Genomic DNA, 26037 nt, shown 5'->3' with positions numbered 1-26037 from the left:
AAAAAAAAAAGCCTAGCACACCCCATCCCATTGTCCAGTCTGTCCCCTACCTACTGTCTTACAGAGAAGGTTGTAAGAGGCTATTTCTGATGTGGCCATTCTTCTTTTGGTACATAAAGGCCACAGGGGGTACCTCTTCTTGGGCACTTTATTTTATTTACTTTACTAGGATGTTAATTTGTGGTCAAGGCATTAACATTGATAACTTGAAATACGCAAGAGGTAGTCCAAGCCCAAACACCCAACATGAGTTATCGGTGTTTAATTACTGAGGCAGTTAAATGGTGCCGTAAACGAGTTCATCTCTGATTGCAGCCATAACCCATGCAGTTTGGAATTGAAAGAAGGGATGATAAAAGGTGGCAATATAACACGGGAACATCCATGAGTTGATTTTAATTGGTAAACTGGCGTATATAGTGGTAACTGTTTGGTCTGTCCACCGCATTGGAATCTTAGGAAAGTGCATAAAATTACAGGAGCATATAATTGCTGTGCTAAACTCATTTTCTTATGTTATCACAGCTGGCATCTTTAGGTTATTAAAAGCCTTTAAACCAGTCATCTTCAAAGAGATCTAATTGTCAATATGGTCTTTATACATTATTCCCGTTAGCACAGAGCACAAGAGATAAAAACAGGCACTAAAATCTGCACAAATTTTCTGGTCACACCTTTCTTATTTCAAGTTCAAGGAAGATCAGTAAATGTTAATGAGGATAAAAACCATTCTTTCATTTCCTCATTCGATGCACAGGGCAACCAGCCCATAAAGGACAAATTATTAACATTATAACCTCAACCAGACTTTGAAAAATTTAATTCATTAGTTCCAGGAATTTCTGTGATCTTTTTGTGTTTAGATGACTCTCCAAAAAAGACTGTTTCCCAATGTGTAAATAATATATCAGAACCACAAAAATCATCTTAGGTTCTGACATTCCTAGATGAGCAACTACATGTTGTTTCATCTACTTATTCTGGCTAGATAATCCAGGAAAAGTTCTAGAGTGTTTTTCACACTTTGACCACCCTTCATCTACCTACCACCACTCACCCATGAAGAGACTTTTCCCAACAGGAGAAACGTAGCTAATAGAACAAAACAAAACAGAAATGAAAACATCTTTTCCCTCTACCCTGGCACTCTACAATAGGAAAAGAAATCCACAAACACAGACAGGTATGGAATAGGAAGACAAGATATGAAAAAAGGTAAGGTGATATTAGCCTTGCATTAATGATTATTAAAGATTGGCTATAGGTTTATCATCTGTGAAATCTATGTTCCTTGAAACTATCTCACTGAGGAGTACAAATGGTAGTGAACTGAAAGTAATTAATGGTATGTATTATACTCTTCAATATTATGGGATTTCCATCTCTCCTACTTATTTCTGAGAGTTCTCAGGGTATGTATACCTTACTTATCCTTAAAATGTGACCACTTAGCTTGCCTTGACTCCTTCAGCTTCTGCTGGTCATTTTGATAGAAGGTACTTTCCCTCTAGTCTATATGAGGCTTCCTTTCTCTTAGGCTGCCATTTTCTGTTGCGTTCTATCCGCACTCTGGAACCCTCATGCTCTCGGGGTCACTCATTGCCCTGAAACTGTACTGAGGTCCATACCTTTCCATTCACATTTTTAGCTGAGAAGATGTATCTATAGGAGGCTGGGGTAAGGGACAAATCCAAGAGACAAACCGCACGCTGATCTTGAAATCATTTAGACACTGAGGCCTGTGGCCTCGATTTCCACTAACAAGTGTTCTTAACCAGGAGGCCTCCCAGTCTCTCGTGTAAACAAACCCTTTTCAGTGGTGTTCTCAACATATCTGAATCCCAGCTGTGGCACGGTTTGGGCTGCTACCGGAGTCTGGCTTATGTAAGTGTGTATTTGACCTCCAGGTCCTTGTCAGCACCAGAGGATGGTATTTCCTTCCAAATCCTGACTTCATCTCTGAATCACTGATCAATACCTTGGCCCAGCTGCACATAACCGAATACATTGACTCAGCCATCCTGAAATGATGAAGTTTTATGGATAACTCTGATTCCAGATTTCAAATCTCTCTCTGTTTTCTTTACTATCTCTGTTAAAAAATTATTCTAAGTAGCAGAGGTTACAATATATTCGAATGCAAGCTTGGTTTATCTGTACATTTGGGTCAAAACAAAACATTTATTTACTGCTATTTAGCTACAATGTTAGGAAACTGCCACTACACACACTCCAGTGTGAAATTTCAGTAAATACTTTCAGTGTCTATGTGCAGGATTATTTTAAGCTGACTACATTTTAATGTTATTGCTGCAGTTATAAGACATCAGCCACCAATTATGGTAATGCTTTGTTTACTTTGTATATCAGGAAAAAGAAAGCCATTAGGTTGAAATTATCTACTAAATCTCAATTACATTGTAATAAGATACTTACCAATATCTTTCAGGATAAAATCTGGAATAAATCAGTTAAGTTAACATTCTTGATAATTTTAAGATGAAATAACCCTTTGATCTCAAATTTAAATACTTGCTATTTTTAGTATGTTTGCCAGCTAACAATAGAAAAGCATGGCAAACTCCAAGACAGCAGTGTTTTCCTTACTCTATGGAATTAAGAATTAAAGCCAAACAAAGGGCGGTATGTTTAGAGGGTACACAGCTATCGATTTTGACCTGCTGTGCCTCTGTACGTGTCCCATCAAATAGCTCCCACAGTTGTATCTGTCCCACTGTAAGACTTACTGTCTTTCTCCCTGCTGGTCCTTTCCTTATTTTAGCAATGATGATAATAAAATAACAGTAAACATATAAAACAGTAAGAACAGTAAAATATTGGTGGCAAGTTATTTCCCTAAATTGGATTTCTAGGTAACTAAACTTTATTAAAGTACAAAAGCTGTACCTACTTTTCATGGACATATTTATAAAATAGATAGAAGATACAAAAAATAATCATAGGTAACCATGGTTTTAACATATTCTTAATGAATAATTGTTTTGAATTACAGAACACTGATGCTTTATGGATTCTTTCCTTCCTTCCTTCCTTCCTTCCTTCCTTCCTCATCCAACACATATTTACTAAGTATCACCATGTTCCCAGAACCATAGGGATAGAGCAGTGAACACAACATACAGGAAGGGATACCTGGACGACATTCACATTCTAGCTGATACGCAGGATGTTTATCTCCCTAACAACAGGCCCTGACTGCCACAGTTTGGGGTGTTCTATCTCCTCCTTCTGCTGTCAGCTGTCACCTCTTGCTGGCAACATGTCCACCCTGGTCTGGGTCACTCTTTTCCTGCAGCTCTTTTCCTAAGCCTCCCATTGAGCCAAGGACACCATATATCCCTGGCTGGAGCCCGTGCAGCTGGCTTGCACCCATGGTCAGTGTGCTGCTCCCTGCCCTTCTGAGCAGTCCCCTCATCCCCACTCTGAGTTTGGAGTCTTCCCTTATCCCCTTTCTTTATTTGTGTGCCCCAACTCTAAAGATCTGATGCAGGGATCAGGCCCAAAGGTCTCTGGACCATTGTTCCTGGGAAGATGAATGCATCTGTATGTAAATGAAACTCTTAGAAGAGTAGCCACCAAGGGTTATTACATACAAATACCAATACAAAACACTATCTTTCTTACTGTTGTGTTTGCTAAGCTGATCATTCTGAACCTCCTTAAACACTTAAAAAGGCAGAGACCAAAGCCTTCAAAGGGGAGGAAACTCAGGTCTCCCACACTCTCACATTTTGACCACGACTGGATAGAAATGCAGGGCAAGGAACAAGAATTCTGGTGCTGCCTTTACGAGAATGGTGGTGACTGAGATGAAAAAGAATATCTAGGGTGGCTGGCTGACTCAGCTGGAATATGTGACTTGATCTCATGGCTGTGAGTTCGAGCCCCCTGTTGGTGGTAGAGATTACTTACAAATACAATCTTAAAAAAACAAAGGTAAAGAATATGTAAGACTCATTCACAGACTTACAGTATGTTGGAGTTGAAAGAAGCTTCCACTGAACAGCAATGAACACAGTGGTTAGGAATTGCAGTTTCAGGGACAGATTGCCTGGCTCTACCCCTTACAATCATTTGGCCTTGGCCTGTCTACTTACTATCTCCACGCCTCAACTGACTCATCTGTATGACTATGTACTTCACAGGGTTAGGAAACTCCAAGGAATTATATAGGTAAAATGCTCTGTATTGTGGTCCATAGTAGGCAGCTGGCAAATGTTAGCTAGTATTATCCTAATCTCTTCACTTATTCTTACAGATGAAACTATACAGATTTTAAGTGAACAGAAAGTTGGAGGAAAAACGAATGTTAAAGCCAGGTATCCCGATTCTCATAATATTACACAGATTTTTTTCTAATATCACACTTACTTAACAAGTGGAAAGAAATAAATACTGAGTCATTTAAATGATCATGAAGGGGCTACTCAGTTATATATGTAAGTCCCTTTTCCCCTCTAAGACTGAAATATTCAAAACACACCTTTGCCCAGTTCTTTTCCCTAATACCTAGTGGGCAGGAACGATTCTACAGAGGCAAGTGACAACTGGTCAGAATGCTGTGTGGAACTTAACATGACATACTAGCACGGCACACTTTGCTTTCTTACCTTAAACTTGTCAACTTCGGCTTTTGAACATGTTGCATGGTATGACAGCACCTAATTAAGAAGAAAAGGGAAAGCAAACTGTTTAATACCTAGACATGACTATTCTCTGAAATTCTCCTGGCTTATAAATAAACACAGTTCATTATATCACCTTGACAATAGTGGATTTTTTAATTGAAGTGCAATTGACATACCATATCCTATTAGTTTCAGGTATACACCATTGTGATCTGATAGTCTCACACATTACAAAATGATGCCCATGATAAATCTAGTTACCATCTGTCACCATGAAGTTAGTATAATGTTATTGACTGTATTTCTCCCATCCAAGTACTAACCAGGCCCGACCCTGCTTAGCTTCCAAGATCAGACGAGATCGGGCGCGTTCAGGGTGGTATGGCCGTAGACTTGACTGTATTTCTTATGCTGCACATTATATCCCAGGATTTAGTTTCCTAACTGGAAGTTTGGATCTCTTCATCCTCTTTACCTATTTCATCTGCACCTCCCCCTGCTCAACTCTTCCCCTTTAGGGTGGCCAGAAGTTTGTTTCTTGTTTCTATGAGTCTGTTTCTGTTTTGTTTCTTTTCTTTTCTTTTTTTTTTTTTTAACATTTTATTTATTTATTTGAGAAAGAGAAAGAGTTGGGGACAGGGCAGAGGGAGAAGCAGACTCCCCACTGAGCAGGGAGCCAGATACAGGGCTCGATCCGGGGGACTCCAGGGTCATGACCTGCACAGAAGGCAGACACTTCACAGGCTGAGCCCCCAGGCGCCCCTGTTTCATTTGTTCTTTTGTTTTGTTTTTAGGTTCCACGTATCAGATGTTTGATTCGCAAAGATCTTCTTCCATTCAGTAGGCGGCCTTTTTGTTTTGTCCACGGTTTCCTTTACTGTGCAGAAGCTTTCTAGCTTGATGAAGTCCCATTTGTTTATTTTAGCTTTTTTTGCCCTTAACTGAGGAGGCTGGTCCAAAAAAATATTGCTAAGGCTGGTGTCAAAAAGTTTCTCTGCCTATGTTTTCTTCTAGGAGTTTTATGTCTTCAGGTCTTACATTCAAATCTTTAATCCAATTTGAATTTATTTTTGTAAATGGTGTAAAACAATGGTCCAGTTTCACTCCTTTGTGTGTAGCTGTACAGTTTTCCCAACACCATTTACTGAAGAGACTGTCTTCAACAGTGGATTTTAATGTACACAAAATTTCCAATAACCGTGACACAGATTGTTACTTGTGCAATTGCAAAGGAATCTACTATAATGCTGAATTGAACTGTAGTCCCCATTAAAGGCGAAGTATTTTAAGTCAGGATGTTTTTATAGGTAGTTATTTTGTCAAAGGGACATGATGTGACTCAAGACCACAGTTCCAAAAGGACATGAATACTTGCTCTGTGGAATACTCTGGAACATAAATAAATAAAAATGTTGTGGGTGGTGTGTGGACGTGCGCTCGTGTGTGGGGTGTGTGTGTGTGTGTGTGTGTGTGTGAACTGTGGCAGACACTACAGACGGCTGACTCAACTTCCATTTCCGGTCTAGTCTCACTAGCTTGCTTTTATCACATAGGAAAGATTATATTGATATGCCCAAGCATCTGTGATGTTTTTTGTAAGAGGATTATATTTCTCTGTCCTCCTGACAGCCTTAATATATAACTAAATTTAGCCAACGCCTTGTGGGGAAAAGTGACAGATACTGTTTTTGAGCAGTCTGTAAGAGCCATCACATGGTTCTGCCATCTCCTGGGCCCTTCCACGGTGGGAAGTGTGTGGCCCCCCAGAAGGGCTGCTCCTTTAGCCAGGGTCCCAAAATGAAGAGCATAGCCACAGCCAAACCACAGCTGATGATGCCTTAGGTCAGCAGGACCTCAAACTCTGTGGTAATAAGCTCATTGTAACTTATGATTCAGAGGCTTGAATTCACGGCTCCCTGCAGCTAGGGCAGTCATGAGGAGTGAGAATGTGAAATACAAGTGGGAATGGTGGGGCTGGCTGCCTCTTTCCTTTTTCTTCTCTGAAAAACAGCTGCAAGTTTTGGGGTACAGCAAAATCTGGCATCTGGCAAGTGACCACTAGGAGTGTGAGTGATGCTTTGTAATGGACAGTAGAGCAGAATGGGACAGAGAAATGAGTCTGGCCCTGGACTGCCCTGCCTCAGACTTTTTGTTATGTAAGACAAATATACACACATTTGCTTAAGTCAGTGTTAGTATGTTACAAGGCATACACACACACACACACACACACACACACACACACACACACACACATGCACTTTATACACGCTGTATGTTTCATGCTACCAATCCCATTCCTTTTTTTTAAAAGATTTTATTTGTTTATTGAGAGAGAAAGAGGGATCATGTGCAGGGCGGAGGGGTAGAGGGAGAAGCAGACTCCCCACTGAGCTGGGAGGCCAATGTGGGGCTTGATCCCAGGTATCTCCTGCTTAACACCAGTAATCTATTCTTGAAAATCAGGTTCCACCTGAAAACACCCACAGGGAGCCTGTTTTCCATTATTTTTCATTGAAAAAAATTATAATACATGATAAAAGCTACCGGGGCTTCCTAAAACTTAATGAAAACACAGTAAAATGAATCTGTATGTATGAAACAAAAAATGTTAGGTTATAAATTGCATCAATTATTTATCTTCTGATAATAACCAAAACGTCTTAATCAAACATTGCTCTCTATTCAGTAGAATTTTCTCTCCCATTGTCAGCACTTTGATCACTCGCCTATTTTCCCATAGTTTTCTCAACAACTTCTCATCTTTGGGAGGCGACACACTGTCAGATACTATGAAGCAAAAACAAGAGCTAAATATTAGCAGCCTGTGGTGACAAATCGGGAGGAGTCGTCTTTCTTAGCAGCAGGGACAACCGAGATGCACAGCCTCATTGTTAAATTCTGTGTGATTCCCAACATGTCTGTCTACACATGATTTGGATGTTAGACCAAGTCTATCTGCAATGTAAATCAAAATTTTTCCTACACCTCATTTTATTTAAAAAAATTACAGAGTTTTCAGGAAGTATATTTTTTCCCAATATAAACAAAGGCACAAAAATGTATTGAGGGGGCACCTGGGTGGCTCAGTCCTTAAGCATCTGCCTTCGGCTCAGGTCATGATCCCAGGGTCCTGGGATTGAGGCCCACATGGGCTCCCTGCTTGGTGGGGAGCCTGCTTCACCCTCTCCAGCTCCCCCTGATTGTGCTCTTCCTCTCCTTCTGTCAAATAAATAAAGTCTGTTAAAAAATGTTGTATTGAGAAAGAAATATGTTCTATGAGGTTTGGTTATTAAAAGCCAAGATATTTTCTAATGGGGAAACTTCTGTGATGTGGTCCTGTACCTCAATCAGTTATTAGGAAGGTTATATGGGATAATCCGTGTCAAATGGTTGGCACACAAATAATCAATTTACAGCTCTTGTATTAATATTTAATTACATTTTTGTCATATAAGTATTTGGTAGAGTATTGTGTCATCCTAAGTATTATTTTCATTGGATCATAAGTACTTATAGATATTTTCAATGCAAAAATAACTGAATGGATTTTTTCCTTTTAGTTCTGTTTTATTCTCGTAGCTTTTTTTTTTTAAGATTTTATTTATTTACTTGACAGACAGAGATCACAAGTAGGCAGAGAGGCAGAGAGAGAGGAGGAAGCAGGCTCCCTGCTGAGCAGAGAGCCAGATGTGGGGCTCTATCCCAGGACCCTGGGATCATGACCTGAGCCGAAAGCAGAGGCTTTAACCCACTAAGCCACCCAGGCGCCCCTATTCTGATAACTTTAATTTGGATGTCATTTTATTAACATTTCTTACAACTTATAAGTCTCTCTTTGCAGATTAATTTTCAAAATTTATCTTTACTTTAACAAAGAAAATTCCACAAAAATTCAAGCTGAAATTCAAAATCTCTACCACCAGATGGTGCTTAGCCAGGCTTGTAGTATTCAGGGCACACCACCCACTCACCTTGTTTAAATCAAATTTGCCCACAACCTTTATTATTAAAAAAAAAAAAAAAAAAAAGGAGCCATCAACTCCACTTAATTGAAACTGTTTGAATCAGTGAAGCAGACAATTATTGCAGAGAAAGACTTTTGTCCACTTCACACCACTTTACCACAGTTGGCGTAATTAGTGAGCTTGTTCATCACCTGCTTCCCCCCCTATACTGGAAGCACTCGGAAGGATCAGGTCTGGTTTGGGTCCCCCATGGATAGCCTGTCCCTAGGAGTGTGCCTGATACTTAGTTGGTACTCAATAGATATTTGGTGAATCAAGGGGTAAAAAATAAAATGATCTTAAAAGAAGCTCTCCATTTCCCACAATGCTTCACTGCTTATATTACGAGTGGCCTTAATGCCTATCTTTCCATTAGTGAAATCATAATACGCCTTAGAGCATAAACTGAGCCATGTAGGTCGGGTTGCCAGATTTAGCAAATAAAAATACAGGATTACCCAGTTAAATTTGAATTTCAGATCAACAATCAATATTTGCAAAATGGGGACATACTGTTACTAAAAATACTGTTATTGATCTGAAATTCAAATTTAACTAGGCGTCTTGTGTTTTTACCTAGAAACCCTACTTCTACTCTTTCCAAATTAAAAAGTCTAGAAACAGGGCGCCTGGGTGGCTCAGTGGGTTAAGCCGCTGCCTTCGGCTCAGGTCATGATCTCAGGTCCTCGGATCGAGTCCCTCATCAGGCTCTCTGCTCGTCAGGGAGCCTGCTTCCTCCTCTCTCTCTCTCTGCCTACTTGTGATCTCTGTCTGTCCAATAAATAAATAAAATCTTTAAAAAAAAAAAAGGCTAGAAACAAATATGGAAAACTCAAAGCCACATCCCAGAATATTCATGTTCTTCCCCCAACCTCACCCCACAATATCTCCCAGTGACTTTTTTCCCCCAGTATTTTATTTGGCAAACCTATCAAATGCCTTGAGTCTGGAATATTTTTAGCAATGTCAAATAACCCCATTAATCTAAGATCTTGTGACAAATCTATGGATGGATGCCATTGAAGAAAATAAAACAAAAGTAATTCCTGATTACTTTTAGCATAGCAAATATTCAAAATATTCAAAAGAGAATCATACATATATATATGTGTATATATATATATATATATGTATATATATATGCACACATATATGACACCATATGGCACAACTAAGGACTAAAGACTAAAAGATCAAGCAAATTTCTATTGTTGAGAATTAAACTTAAAGAATAAAATATATATTTTTAGGTAGATAGATAGATAAATAGACATGGCCTGGAGGTTTTTCTTTTTAAAAAAAAAATGATTATTCAAGTATAATTGACATGTTATATTAGTTTCAGGTGTGCAACATATTGATTCAACAATTCTACACATTACTCAATGCTCATGACAATAAGTATAGTTACCATACAATGTTATTATAATATTACTGACTATATTCCTTATACTATACTTTTCATTTCTGTGACTTTTAATTTTATAACTGGAAGTTTGTACCTCTTAAGCCCTTCACCTATTTTGTCCATCCTCTTACTCCCTTCCTACTGGTAACCACCGGTTTGTTCTCAATACTTAAGAGAGTGTTTGGTTTTTTGCTCATTTGTTTTGTTTTGCCTTTTTTTATATTCCACATGTAATTGAAATCACATGGAATTTGTCTTTCTCTGTCTGACTTCTTCACTTAGCACAGTAGTGTTGAGGTCCATCCATGTTGTTGCAAATGAAGAATTATATATATATTTTTAAGATTATTTATTTATTTGAGAGAGAGAGAGAGTGTGTGTGTGAGAGCACATGCAGGGGCCTGGGGACAAAGGGGTGGGAAAGAGAATCTAAACAGACTTGCACTAAGCTCCTAGCTGGAGGTGGGGCTGGATCACACGACCCTGAGATCACAACCTGAGCGAAAATCAAGAGTTGACCACTTAACCGACTGGGCCACACAGACACCCCAAGAATTATGTTTTTTTTTTTAAACTACTATTGTCAGACCCTCTTGGATAAGTGAGCACTTCTTCCATGAGTCCAGACTCTATTAATTTTATAAGAATTCCATCAGCTGTGTATTTCATGTCAAGATCTAGGTATTGGTTTTTGAGTGGTAATATCTTTGGTCTAGTAAAAATGCTTTACTATGAATGCATTGTAGTAGTTTTAAGAAAGAAGCCTTCGCAAATCTTAATTATATAAATATTTTCTCTGTGATGAACATTGTTAGGTTATGAGTTTAGCCATAACATACTCACTTGTCAATTTTTTTGACAGCTAAATAAATTTGTATAAAGCTTATGTACAAAACTGATCCACAGAACACTTGACAAATATTAAACTTTCACAAGAAAATTTCTATCCCAGATGGTTTTATCTTGTATGTTTGTATTAAATTAGAAAATTTCTCAAGTAAACACTAGTGACTCTAACTAATGAGTAGTTAGAGCAGGTGAACTCTAACTTGAGAAATTTTAATAGCTCCAAAAATAAGTTATTATTTGCAAACCCTACCAACTACAATTAGCTTTTGGATTGAACTTGCTCTTATGAAAACAAAGAAACAAAAAATGCAGGAAAAGCAAGATAAAGCAATCATCAGACCCATGAACAAAAGTGTAAAGGACTCATGTTTTTTTGTGGAGCTTTTACAGTGGGAAAACACAATTAACTACATTTCAAAAGAAAAACAATGAACCAAGCTAAGAAACACGACCAAGCCTTGCCCTCTGTCAAACGCGGTTCAAGACCAGAGCCAGTGCTCGCCTTGAATTCCCAGGAAGTGCCCTTGAGTAGCTGACAGCAAATCTCTCACATCAATAGTTTTAAATGTTAATTTATTGTAGATCTGGGCAGTCATTTGCTCCTAAAATGAGAAATGGACCATTACAGATATTGGCTGAGAGGAGTACAACTATAAAGAACTATTTAACAGCAAGGAGGAACACAGCCCTTGCTGAAGCCCCAGACTGGCTGTCTCGGGCAGAAAGGCAGGGCATAAATATTTACTGAAGTTTTATGGCTCTGGTGGCAAAAGTGGCACGTGGTGGCATTTAGAAACTAAACATATCTGAGTTAAGTTAAGCCAATCCAAAGTAAAGTCCCAAATAATTTATGTTGATGAGCTCCATAGAAATAAAGAAGATTTGCTATCAGCCATAGGCTTCCAGCCAAGGATGATGACGACCCATACGGAAAAGAACTTCCATTTTACTTGGAATGACCTAATGGAAGTGCCTTCTCAGTGAGGAACCAGACTCGAGGATTTCTTAACAAAAGGATGACAAGCTTCGCAGATACTTCCACGGAATGAAGGCGTAGAAACGGAGATCATGTTTCTACTACTTAAGTAGAAACTGAGAAACTGCTTGCTTTCTAATGGAATGGAATGTTCACAAAGGGACTTCAGAAACCTGCGTCTGCTATGTGATATGTTACCATGACCTTCAGACTGTATCTGCCATTAATATATATATATTACTTATTTTGTATTTTATTTTATTTATTTTTTTAAGGAGGCTCCATGTCCAGCGTGGAGCCCAACATGAGACTTGAACTCACAATGGGGAGATCAGGAACCAAGTGAAAGCCAAGAGTCAGATGCGTAACCAACTGAACCATCCAGATGCCCCTAAAAATATATATATATTTTTAAAGATTTATTTATTTATTTATTTATTTGAGAGAGAGGATGAGCAGAGGGAGAGAGAGACAAGGGGACTCCATGCTGAGTGGGGAGCCCTACCTGGGTCTCCATCCCAGGACCCTGAGATCATGACCTGAGCGGAAATCCAGTCAGAAGCTCAACCAATTGAGCCATGTAGGCGACCCTGTTATAAACAAATATTTTAAAAAATCCAAAGCAGATTTGACCTTTTTGAATTTAAAGTAGAATGAAGATACCTGCTGAATCTGGGGTAGTAAATAACCAATTGTCAGCTGGACTTTAAGATCTGCTGCTTTTTTAACTACTACATGCAAGAAAGAAGGACCACATCTGTAGTTCCTATCAACACATATTTTGGTGGGGCCTACTATGTGCAAGCCATTGTAACAGACATTTGGGGCTTCCCTTTCCCCTCCTGCCAAATAAATTTTACTTGGGGTCTCAATTTTATTTGACTGCTGGGAGTCGTATGAACGACTGTGCTGGAAATGGTTGTTGAGACTTACAGAGGAGCCCAGCACTGTGCACTGTGATTGATTACTGATGTCTTCAGTAGGTGCTGGGCAGGAAGAGTGGTGGCATTTGTGCTACATATGTGCAATCCGAATATAAGAAATGAGCCTCTGGATCAAACTCATCCAGTCCAAGGTGCTCTCTCTCTTTTTAAAATTAACATACAGTGTATTTTTTTTTCTCCAAGGCTCTCTTGATAAAAGAGCTGCAAAGATAAATTTTGAGAAAATCACAGATGTCTAAATTTAAATGATTAGGTTTATACCTAAAACGTGGATGTAATTTTGGTTTTCAATTTCATTTTGTATTAGGTATCATTTGTACTGATAATAAGCCTATTAGCTCTGTAGCCACTGCTGGCCCCCTGGAATATAAGAAACAGTGACTTTCTCATATAAGAGCCTAAAAGCTCTCCACTTGACCAGTAGGACAAATTAGAATAAAGTATAAGAAACTGTGGTTGCAAGAAAGTATCAAGTTCTTACTGGGTTCATCTTAGTGGGGGCTTAAAAGAGTCATCTTAGTTTTGATGTAACAAGCCTCTTGTTATGAAGAGAAGAAGAAACAGAAAGAATATAAAAGCGCCCACCATATTGTGTTCAGTGAGATGTGAATAGAAGTTTTTCAAAGAGCTTGGTTTTCTGAAATCTACCTTGACAATGATGTCCCCATATTAAACGTTTAGACTTTTAAGTCAGTGTGAGAACTGCTCATCTTCGCTGGATTCTCTATTAGTGAATCTTCTTGACAGAATAGATGTGCCATTTTTGCATTTGTTTTATTCAAAGGTGTGGATTCAACATCTCCATTGGTTTGAGAGATCCCTCAACTTGGGATGAGTTGTGTCTTCATCATTTATTCACCCAAAGCAAAGGTTTAACCTGATTATTCAATGTCATTACTAAATTAAAATGATAATATTGGTAACAACTCTCCAAATTTCAACCTAATCTTGAAAAGCAAGACTCTAAAATACTTTCATAATTATAAATACTACCAATTAGCTAGGATATAATGACAACATTGACATTCATTTGGTAGTTACTCAAACTATCTTTTACCCTTTGCCTGTAAGTTGATAAATATTGGTACAGGTACATAGGATACAGGGGATAACATATTTCGTATTGCAGAAATCCTGAAACTCATCAGGTACTCTGTAACTACATGCAAATTATTATCCACAGAGATGAAGAAGGCCACACATCCCTTGCTATTTTTCTCATGAGAAGTACAGTCTATGTCCTCTCCTCTTGACTCCAGGTAGGGTTTGTGACTATTCACTAATGACATAATATATAATAGTGATGCTGTGCTAGTTGTACTGGGTCTTGTGACTGGAAGCTTCTATTGCCTAGCCCATGAAATATTCTCTCTTGTAGCCCTGAACCACTGTGTATAATGTCTGTTTACCCCATGAGATGTTCTGCCACATGAAGAAGCCTGAGGAATGAAAGGCCAAGTGCAAGGAGAAAGAAGCCAAGGAGCTCTATGAAGCCACACATGTAAGTGAGTGAAGAAGCCATCCTGAAATACATCTTCCTGCCCCAATCACCCACCTGATACCATGTGGATCTGAGATGAACCATCTATTCCAGCCCTTTTGGAATTCTTGATCCATACGATCATAAGCAAAATGTTGAGTGTTTTAAGCCACTCAGGTTTAGGATAGTGGATAAGGAGCATTAAATAAGCAAAACAACATCAGTCTTCAACTGGAACTTGCCACTCCATGTCATCCATAATTTATGTAATGTATTCCAACTGTCAATTAAAGCTTGTCTTTCAAAACTTAGGTAAGATTGACTCGAACCCCTAAAACCATGCAATACTATGGAAATTCAAAGCCTTTTTCAAAGTATCTGCAAATTCTTGGCAGGTTCATATTCTTACTTGACCTTCAAGTTCCCATGTATTTTTATGCTGTACCCGTTGTACATAGATGTGAAATTCAACTCCTTTTTAAATTTTCATAAAAACATCCACTCACATCAACCATTCATGAGTTCAGTAGATCAAGAAAGTGTTCTTTTTGTTCTTTCCTCCTTCCTTCTCTCTCTCTCTTTCTCCCTCTTCCTTTCCTCCTCCTCTCCTCTCTATTTCTCTCTCTCCCCTCTTTCTTCTTTTTGTGAAAAACAAATGATGGGGTTACATCATTTCAAATAAAATGCCAGCTTCACCATTCTCAAAATGCCTCTTGATTCCTTCCACCAATGTGGAATTTCATTGACCCTTAATCTCAGAAGTTGCAGCCTCTCCTCATTTTCCTGGCTACTCTCCAATGTATTCTTCCCTTTTACCTTTTCTCCCTTCTCCCCCCGTTTCAAATGTAAAATAACAAAATTCTCTCTCCTTCTCACACAGAATGTCTTCCACACCCTTTGGTTGTTGGAGGCAGTTAAAACCTATTCCATCATATCTTTACTACCCCCAAGAGGGCTTGCCAAGGATTTTCCCATAAAATGCTGGTACCTACAATTAGATAATATTTCACCCATATTGTTATACATCAGAAGTTCTCATACACACCTTAAGTTATTCACTAGCTCAGTGGTTCTCAAACTTTGGTGTGCATCAGAGCACAGATGTCTGGGCCCTGACTTTAGAGTTCCCAAGTCAGCAGGTCTGGAGGGGAGCCAGAGTGTTTGTATTTTCAGCAAGTTCCCAGGTGATGCTGATGCTGCTGATCTGGGAACCACAGCTTGAGAACCGCTGGTCTAAATCTCACCCATGGATTCCAGGTTAAAAATGCCTAGAAATCAGAGTGGACCTTACTGGCTGGATGTTGGAGTGAGTAGAGAGGAAAGAAATAAAGCTTATCCGAGTCTTCTCCCAAATCCCAGTGTGATCTGAACAGCTTCTTTATTTGAAATGTTTCCTTAGCTCTATTTTACTAATTCTACTTCCTGTAACTAGATTTCTTTTCATTTCTTAATTATGTTGAAAATGGAAATATAAAATAAGTGAAATTAGTTTCATTTTGGCTTATGAAAGCAATTGGGTCACAATCCTGTTTAAAATCATGTCATCACATAAGTCAACTCTACAACATTTTTGAGCACAGAAATCAGAATTCATCCCTGAATTGTCACTGGCTTATAGTATGACCACATTCTTTCCTTATTTAAAGGGGTCAATAGTAGTTCTTGATTTTGCTTGTGTGGATTAATTGATTTATGGATTATTTACAGCAATTCTAAAGGCAGGCCATTTCCTTTCATTTAGTGAAGTGTTGTTTTCTTAATTTGCCACCACAGTACAGTGACAGTGGGAAGCAATATAGCTTGGCAGTTGAGCAGAGGGGTTTTTGGAGTCAGACTGACTGAGCTCATAATCCTGGCTTCACAAGCCCAGTAACTTTAGCCTAATGGCTCACCCCATGTGAGGCTCAGTTCTCTCTTCAGTAAAAGGGAGGAGATATCCACATTTTCCATTCAATTTTCACTGGCCAGTGCAAGGCCCATGTCTCCATTTGACTTCAAGGGAGTGCAAAAGTGTAACCATACCATAGGCTCAAAGGGACAGAATCAGAAATATTTGCTCGTGGGCCTAATGAATATCACAACAGACTAGGCAATCATACAGCAAGTTGTGTTAGAACTGTGTTTGAAATCGGAGCAGATGTGTCCAATGTATGAATTGTAGTATAGGAATTTTGTGGTGTTATTCGACTTTCACTTATTTCCTGATTCTCTTCTGAGTTCCAAAGAGCTGTGTTTGGTAGGCAGGATCTCCAAATAAGTGGGATTACAGTATATGCTCATTAAATATTCTTTATATTTAGCATTATAGTACATGTAGTATATGCTCATTAAACATCGTTGATTTGACTAAACATCTTCTGATACCTATAGAAGAGAATTATTTATAAGTGAAGGATTATGATTGGCTTTTTTCTGTTACATAACATTAAGGAATTGCTTAGTTATTAATGTCAATCATTTCAATGTCCTTAGGGTGAAAGAAACACACTATTTCTTTCAAAAAAGTTGTATGTGGTAATAATTCTCCCAAGTAATAAAAGTTTTAGTAAGTCCCTCATTAAAGATCTCAGCTATTAACACTTAAATGAAAAAGATTTCTTTTGGATTAATTCTTAGTGTGATTCAATATGATCCCATACAAACACCTAAAGGAATATAATTTATAACTCCTTCAAAATAAGTGTTTCTTTCCTACAGTTGCATTATTCCCCACATTTTGTTTTAATGTGAGGCTGTTTTTCTTAATCATGTATGTTATTATATGTATTAATGTTTCATAAATGCTTTTCTAATGAATTCCTTGCTTACTTGTTTTTCTTGTTTGTTAATTCAAACAGAGGAGAACATAACATTTTTCTGGACTAACTGAGCAACTTGGAATGGTTATTACTGTGTCTAAAATGACTATAATATGTGCCAATGGCTTTTCAAATCTATAATTTACATATCTGGAACTATTAGTAGTCTGATTTCACTTATTGGCATACTTCTAAGCAGCCCATTATTGAGTATTTATATATTTATTTTCTATACCTCTTCCCTCATGGATTTTGCATAACCAACAAGGCTACTGTGGTTGCTGATTTGGGAGAAAGAAATATTGCTTATTTGCAGTGGTTATGCAGGAAGCACGAAGAACTTTATGTTTGATGCAGCTTGGTTTTGCTGGGAGCCCCTTTTGGAGTGAAAGGACTAAGGAGGGACCGGGCCTACTCTGAGCCACTGTCACCCACAGGGATGGCTGGTTGCCATGAAGGAAGGGAAGTCCAAAAGTAAGACTAAAAAGGGCAATTTTTAATCTGTCCGACCTAAAGTTGGTGGTCATAGAAATCAGATGGTATTTGAGAAAGTCAGGAAACAGCATTATCTCAGGTGGGTATCAAGATCATGAGCCATTCATCCAACCAAGGAGTATCTACTGAGGACTTAATTTGTTCCAAGCACTGTGCACATGGTCCCTGTCTTAATGGAGCTTCTGTTTCAGCAATAGAGAGTGTACTAAGCAGGCAAACATATGCACTGAAATAATTGCTACAGAGTCAATAAGCAAAATGCTGAATGAGAATGGGGGTGGGCCAAGTGTGGGGCGTGGAAGGAAAGTTGGTTAGAGATGGTCTTGCTGAGATGGTATTTAAGGTAAGACCTGGAAAATAAAAAGGACTAGCCAGACCAAAGGGTGGAGGGAAGATATTTTGGGCAGAAGGTGAAGTTGCTTCTAAGGATAATATGAGTGAGGCAGGGGTGGCCTGAGATGAAGTAGAGGTGCTGAGCAGAGTCCAGGCCATCCAGGGCCTTCTGGGCTAATAAAAGATTTTATTATAGTCAATGGGAAGACACTGAGGTTTTTTAGGTAAGAGACCCACATGATCTTGTTAGCTTTCCCATCACTGTGATCAAGGAAGCCCCTTCTCAATTAAACCTGATCCCAGAGGTGACCACCCCTCCAACTTTTGAGGCAGTTATTCCCTTGTTATTGATGTAGTTTTTCCTGTTCTTGAACTTATATAGAGCGATCCCCATTATGTGTAGAATTTGACCCTGGTTGCTGTGTAGAGGATGTATTGGAGGTGGACAGGAGTGGCTATGGATGAGAGAATGGTGGCTGGGCTAGGGCAGTGGAATTAGATGCTGAGATCTATGGAGACAATGCACAGAGATCTAGAAAGAAGAGCCCTGCTCAGGGAGAAGAGGACCAGAACCACGAAGTACTCAGCCTTTGTCAGTATTGTTGGAGACTCTGGCAGTCCAAGTACCTGGCCTGGGTCCCATGCTTTGAAGGGCTCCATTCTGGCCCTCTTGGAGGATTCAACAGTATGTAAGTGGACAATAAGAGAGGTCTAAGGCCAGCCACAAAGCCTTGCCAGTTAGGAAACACTGAAGTCCAAGGGAAAGGGGACCTCATCCTGAAAGCTTAGAGAAAATATATCTTTGATAGCATCTCATGCAAGGGCCATTGCCTTTCAAAAATCTTATGCTTAGTGTCTTCAATAAGTTTCAAGAAGCTAGAGCAGAAAACCATATAGGTAAAATAGGTCTGGATGAAATTAAAAAAAAAACAAGGACTGAGATAACAAATGTCTACTGTCATTTCTTCCCAACATATCTGCAATAGCACATATTTCTTTATTAAAGTATCTTGCTTTGTTTTCTTTATGACACATCATCATGAATTTATCTTGTTAGTTTATTTGTTTACTTACTTACTGATTGTCTTTTCCCAAAGACTACAAGGTGCATGAGAATAGGAATATTACTTGTTTGCTCACTGCTGAATCCTCAATACCTAGAACACTATCCACTGCAAAGTAACTCAACAAATACCAGTGATTGAATACACAGTCAACAACATGCAAATGGGATTGGTTAGAATATGAGAAAATTTTGAGGGAATCCAAATTATGATAGCAGAATTTATATCCTGATTGGAGTTAGTAAAGATTTAAAAAATATATATTTATTTATTTGACAGAGAGAGAGAGATCACAAGTAGGCAGAGGCAGGCAGCGAGAGAGGGGGAACCAGGCTCCCCACTGAGCAGAGAGGCAATGTGGGGCTCGATCCCAGGACCCCGGGATCATGACCTGAGCCGAAGGCAGAGGCCTTAACCCACTGAGCCACCCAGGTGCCCCGAAGATTTTTTTTTTTAATGCAAGCGTTCAGGATTGACAAATCATTGGAAAAGAATAGAGAGGTCAGAAGTGGACTGACACTTGTATAGTCATTTGTTTTTCAACACAGGTGCCAAAGTAGTCCAATGGAGAAAAAAAGGACTTTTTAATAAATGGGACATACAATAAAATGAACCTTAACCGGTACCATGTACGAAAATTACTGAGATTGATCATAGAGCCAAATGTAAAAGCTAAGACCATAAAGCTTTTAGATGAAAGCACAGGGGAATGTATTCTTGATTTGTGGGCAGGTAATGGATTCTTATATCACAGAAAGCAATAACCTTAAAACTGGAAGAAAAGACAAATTAAGCTTCATCAAAACTAAAAACATCTGCTCATCAAAACACACCATGGAGAAAGTGAATAAGCAAGATTTGAAGAAAAACATTTACAACATATATATCGGACCAAGGATCAGTATCAGGATATATACAGAACTCCTACCATCCAGTAATACAAAGGCAAACAATCCAATTTAAAGTGGGCGGAAATTTGGGAGCTCACAAAAGACATATAAGTGGTAAATAAACACATGAGAAAAATGTAAAATGTTTTTAGTTGTATATTTTGTATATTTATATAGCTGTATATTGTATATTTAAAATTAAAACCACAATAAAATATCACTACATATTTACCAAAGGGCTAGAATTATAAACAATGATAGCACCAAATACCGATGAGATTGTGAAACAACTAAAACTTTCATAGTTACACACCAGAAGAAAAACATACCTGACATCTTCTTATAAAACTAATATATAGGGTGCCTGGGTGACTCAGCTGGTTAAGGTCTGACTCTTGCTTTAGGCACAAGTCATGATCTCATGGGTTGTGAGATCGAGCCCTGTGTTGGGCACCATGCTCAGTGCAGCAGTCTGCTTGAGGATTCTCTCCCTCTACCCTTCCCCTTCACTCACACTCTCTTCCTTTCTGTCTATCTCTCTAAGATAAATAAATAATTCTTAAAAAAAAAAACTCAATATACACTGACCTTTTGATAGAGTAATTCAAGTACTAGGGATTAGATCAAGAGATATAAAAGCATATGTTTATAAAAATACTTTTTTACAAAAATGTTCATGCAGTTTTATTCATAGAGCCCCAAATTGGAAATAGCCTGTGTATCCATCAATGGGAGAATGGATAAACACATTGTGGTATGATTCCACAATGAAATACTAATCATCGGTTGAAAGGAATAAACTTACATATATTCTCAATATGGGTGACTCTCAAATGCATTGTGCTGGTTGAAAGAAGCATTAAATAAAAGATTTCATATTGTATAATTTAATTTATGTGAAATTCTAGAATGGGTAAAACTAATCTATGGTAGAAAAACAGAACAGTAGTTATCTCTGGGGTGGTGGTGGGTGTCTCTGGGAAGAGGCATGGGGCAACACTTTTTGCACTTGTGATATATAAGATATATTTTTTAGTGAAAAATAACAAAATTGCTCTTTTAAAACTAGTAAGTTTTGAGGTGGTTTGATGGATACAATTAGGGTTCCAAAACAAAATCTATGTCTAAATAAAGATTATAAATATAGTTATATTAGTACTGAAAAATATGAGTAGTACTTTTGAAAAAATAACTGTGTAAATGTAACAATTTGTTTATGATCATGTAATTAAAATCCTACAAAATCCTATAATACATAAACAAAACCAGGCAACTGCAGGTAAATGCACACAATTCATTTGCCTACATAGTGTGAGAAGATAAAAGATACTGGTTCATTTTTGCCTTTATTAATTACAGAAATATTGATTTAAGAACACTTTTGTAAAAGACACATAATAAAAAATCTTCTAAAAAATCAAAAAAAATATGATCCACATAGTAAAAGTTAGAAAAAGCAAAATATAAGAAAGTAAAAACTCAGGAAGAAAAAGATAACTTACATAAAGCCAAAGCTTTCATCAAAAACAAAGATTCTCAAATTGAATTTAAACATTAAATTCAGATGTATGTAGTTTATAAGAAATATGCCTAAAACAAAATAACCTAGAAGTAATAAAAACAAAATGTTATAATCAGTGAAAAATGAAGATACGTTATACTTAAGGGAACAACGTGAATGATGGCAGATCTTTCATTGGTAGCAGTGAAAACCAGAAGACTGTGATATCTTAACATGGTAGAAAGAAAAAAAATGTAAACTCAAATAATAAGATGGTTAGCTCTAAGCACTGGTTACCACTGATTTTGATTTCTTCTCATAAAAATACTCTACATCTTTTATCACTCTAATTTGCAGGCAATGGGGAGCCACTGATGGTTTTAGAGACAGATATGACAAGTTACTGCACTTTAGGAGAATAAATCTTGAGTGTACCATGTGTGAGCAGAAAAGACACTAGAGCCAGGATTATTAGCTTGAGTAAGTAGAACTAATACAGGGAACAAGAAATAAAGATCTGAACCATGAAAGTGGAGATACTGCAGGAACAAAACTGACTGAGACTGGCAGATGTCTGGATGTGAAAAACCAAGGAGAGAAGTTAAAGATAAACCATTGTAAATGAAAACATTAAATCAGTATACTGTTAATAAAAAATATCTGTTCGACTTTATAAAAAAATATTTATTTATTTATTTGACAGAGAGAGATGCAGTGAGAGAGGGAATACAAGCAGGGGAAGTAGGGGAGGAAGTAGGGGAGAAAGCCTGATGAGGGGGCTCGATCCCAGGATTTTGGGATAGTGACCTGAGCTGAAGGCAAACGCTTAATGACTGAGCCACACAGGTGCCCCTAAGTGTTTGTTTTTTTTTAATGGAGATTATAATTGCTAGATATGCTAAGTCTGGACTTTTGGAGGTGCATACAAGAGCCAAGAGTTAGCTGGAACAAAAAAATCTGAAGCTTCAAAGGGAGAGAGAGTGTGAACTATGAGTTGGTTGTGATCTCCCCTCTGTCATTTGTGTTTTTTCTTTTTGGGTCCTTTCTCTTTTCTTTTTGATAAGTCTAGCTAAGGGTTTATCAATTTTATTACTTCTTTTGAAGAACTAGCCCTTAGTTTTGTTAATCTGCTATACTGGTTTCTTTTTGGTTTCTATTATCATTTATTTCTGCTCTAAACTTTATTAAGTCCTTTCTGCTGGCTTTAAGCTTTATTTGCTCTTCCTTTTCTAGCTACTTTAGGTGTAAGGTTAGGTTGTGTATTTGAGGCTTTTCTTGCTTCTTGCAGTAGGCCTGTAGTGCAACATATTTCCCTCCTAGGGTCACTTTGCTTCATATCAAAGGTTTTGGGCTGTCTTACTTTCATTTTCATTTGCTGCCATGTATTATTTTTTAATTCTTCTTTAATTTCCTAGCTAACCAATTCATTCATTAGTAGGATCTTCATTAACCTTCATGCATTTGAGGTCTTTCCAAATTTTTTTCTTGTGGTTGAGTTCAAGTTTCAAAGTTCTGTGGTCTGAAAATATGCATGGTACCATCTTGATCTTTTGGTACTTGTTGAGGGATGATTTATGACCCAGTAGGTGATCTATTCTGAAAAATGAATTCCATGTGTACTTGAGAAGGATGTGTGTTCTGCTGCTTTAGGATGAAATGTTTTGAATATATGTTAAGTTCTTCAGGTCCAGTGTGTCATTCACAGCCTTATTGAAAAAATTGAAAAAATTCCTTATTTTCCCGCTTTAATGATCTGTCCATTGCTCTAAGTGGGGTGTTAAAGTCTCCTACTATTATTGTATTATCATCAATGAGTTTCCTTATGTTTGTTATTAATTGACATATATTTGGGTGCTCCCAAACTGGGGGAATAAAAAATTACAATTGTTAGATCTTTCTGACAGTTAGACCCCTTAATTATGATATAATGCCCTTCTTCATCTCTTGTTGCAGTCTTTATTTTAAAGTCTAGCTAAAAGTATGGCTACTCGGGGCACCTGGGTGGCTCAGTGGGTTAAAGCCTCTGCCTTCAGCTCAGGTCATGATCCCAGGGTCCTGGGATCCAGCCCCGCATCAGGATCTCTGCTCAGCGGGGAGCCTGCTTCCCCCTCTCGTTGCCTGCCTCTCTGCCTACTTGTGATCTCTGTCAAATAAATAAATAAAATCTTAAAAAAAAAGTATGGCTACTCTAGCTTTCTTTTGATATCCATTAGTATGGCAGATGGTTCTGTATCCCCTCATTTTCAATCTGCAGGTGTTTTTATGTCTAAAACGAGTCTCTTGTAGGCAGCATAGAGATGGACCTTGTTTTTTACCCATTCTGGTACCTTATGTCTTTTGATTGGTGCATGTAGTCCACATACATTCAGACTGATTACTGAGACATATGAATTTAGTGCCACTGTGTTAGCTGTAGAGGTGTTTCCAGTGATGTTTTCTGGTCTTTTGTTGCTTTTGGTCTTTTTTTCTCCAAAGAGTCCCCCTTAAAATTTCTTGCAGGGTTGGGTTGGTGGTCATGAACTCCTATAGTTCTTGTTTGTCTGGAAAATTCTTTGTCTCTCTTTCTATTTTAAATGACAGCCTTGTAGGATAAAGAATTCTTAGCTCCATATTTTTCCCATTCAGCACGTTGAATATTTCCTGCCACTTTCTTTTGGCCCATCAAGTCTCTGTGAATAGGTCTATTGTAAACCTGATCTGTCTTCTCTTGTACGTTAAGGACCTTTTTTCCCTTGCTACTTTCAAGATTCTTTCCTTGTCTGTGTATTTTGTTAATTTGACTATGATATGCCTTGGTGATGGCCACCTTTTGTTGAATTTAATGGAAGTTCTCTGTGCTCCTTGGATTTTGATGTCTGTGTCCTTCCCCTGATTAGGGAATATTTCAGCTATAATTTGTTCAAATAAACCTTCTGCTCCTTTATCTCTCTCTTCCTCCTCTGGGATGCCTCTGATATGAATGTTACAGTTTACCAAGTCGCTGAGTACTCTAAGTTTACCTTATGGTCCATTACCCTTATTTCCCTCTTCTTTTTGGCTTCCTAATTTTCCATAATTTTATCTCTAGTATCACTTATTTGCTCCTCTGCTCCATTCATCCTCATTTTTATGGCCCCCATTTGTGTGTGCAGCTTGGTTATAGCATTTTAAATTTTGGCCTGACTAGATTTTAATTCTTTTATCTCTATAGTAAGGAATGCTCTAGTGTCTTCTATGCTTTTTTTCAAGCCTAGTTAGTATCATTATAATTGTTGTTTTAATTCTAGTTCAGACATCTTACTTATGCTTGTATTGATTAAATCCCTGGTCATGAGTTCTACCTCATGTTCTTTCTTTTGGGGTGAATTCCTTCATCTTATCATTTTGTTTAGAAAAGAAAAGAGTAGGAAAAAAACCCCAGCAAAACAAACAAATAAACAAAGACAAAGCAAAAAAACAAAGAAAAAGTGAGGAAAAAAACAAAAAACCCTAAGAAAAACAGAAACACAAAACAAGAAAATCAAACCAAACCAAACAAAACACAAAACTAGATCCTGGCTGGGTTTTGGTCTGCTTGTTAAAAGAATCTAGATCCCAAAATAAAACATAAAATAAAATAAAATAAATAAAATAAAATGGAAGTAGACCAAAAATTTTAAAAATATGAAAATATATTTATATAAATTTAAAAAACAAATTAAAAATTTAAAGGGAGTTGGAAAATATAAGAAAATAAATAAAAAAAATAAAAATAAAAGAAATAAAGAATAAGAGTAAAAAGGAAGCTCAATCCTACTTTCCCTAGAGCTGAAGATGTTCAGTACTCTATGATCAATAAACTTGATGTGAGCTAGCTGTGCTGGTTTTCTGGGGGAGGGGTCTGCTGTGCTGATCCTCAGGCAGACTTGGTTTAGTGGAAATGAGTGTCCAGGGCACGGGGTGCAGGGGGCATTACGAGACTTGGTGTACAAGGGCTCTGACCTCAACTAGGTGGTGTTGTTTTGCTCCCTGAAGGCTTTTAACACTGATGGGCAGAATGAAATTGCTGTACCCTGCTCTATAGCCTTGGACCTGAAAGTTCAAGCCCAGCCTCTTCAGTGAGCCCTCAACAGAAATGTAATCAATCCCCCTATTTGTTTCCCTGGTTTCTGTATGAACCCTGCACTCAAAGTAGCAAATGAAGAGTAGAAGCTCATGCTATCTGTTTAATTGGTTTTTCCTGTACCTTATACCCAAAGAAGTTGAAGAAAGTTGGCATGATTATTCTCTTAGGGCCTTTTAGAAAGCCACCACAATTATTTGATCATAATTTATACACCAGTTCAATTAAGAGCCAGGAATTTTCACAAAGAACAGCTTCCAAAATGTTGTTTTAAAAGTAACTTAAGAGGTAGTAGTAGCTACAATGGGGAAATAATGACCATATAACCCTTTCAGGGAAGTAGTTCATTTAGGTTTCCTTTTTATCCTTTCTTAAGAAGAAGTGTTTATACAATGCAACATGTTTTCAGTAAAGAAGATTTTACAAATGGGAACAATTTCACTTTTGCCAAGTGTTGCATTTGGACTTGTAATCGGTAACCTGTAGCCAATGAACCTACAAATAAACAAAGTTCTTCCAAGGGTAGACATTTATCATTCAGACAATCACTGGATCATGGTTG

The 26037-nt window shown here is 37.9% G+C and overlaps 1 protein-coding gene across 2 annotated transcripts in view; it reads right to left on the bottom strand.

Annotated features, from left to right (window-relative positions):
- The window catches only part of PDE11A (phosphodiesterase 11A), a 427278-nt gene that overhangs the window by 128170 nt on the left and 273071 nt on the right, over nucleotides 1-26037 (bottom strand). For both annotated transcript variants that reach the window (XM_045066809.1, XM_004768993.3), the window contains exon 10: nucleotides 4632-4682. In XM_045066809.1, the coding sequence (XP_044922744.1) occupies nucleotides 4632-4682 (51 nt within the window). The remainder of the gene's footprint in view (nucleotides 1-4631; nucleotides 4683-26037) is intronic.

The sequence above is a fragment of the Mustela putorius genome, unplaced genomic scaffold (genome assembly GCF_011764305.1).
Source record: "Mustela putorius furo isolate JIRA1106 unplaced genomic scaffold, ASM1176430v1.1 tig00003869_pilon_pilon_pilon, whole genome shotgun sequence".
Taxonomy (NCBI): domain Eukaryota; kingdom Metazoa; phylum Chordata; class Mammalia; order Carnivora; family Mustelidae; genus Mustela; species Mustela putorius.
This window is presented reverse-complemented; position numbering and strand designations above follow the sequence as displayed.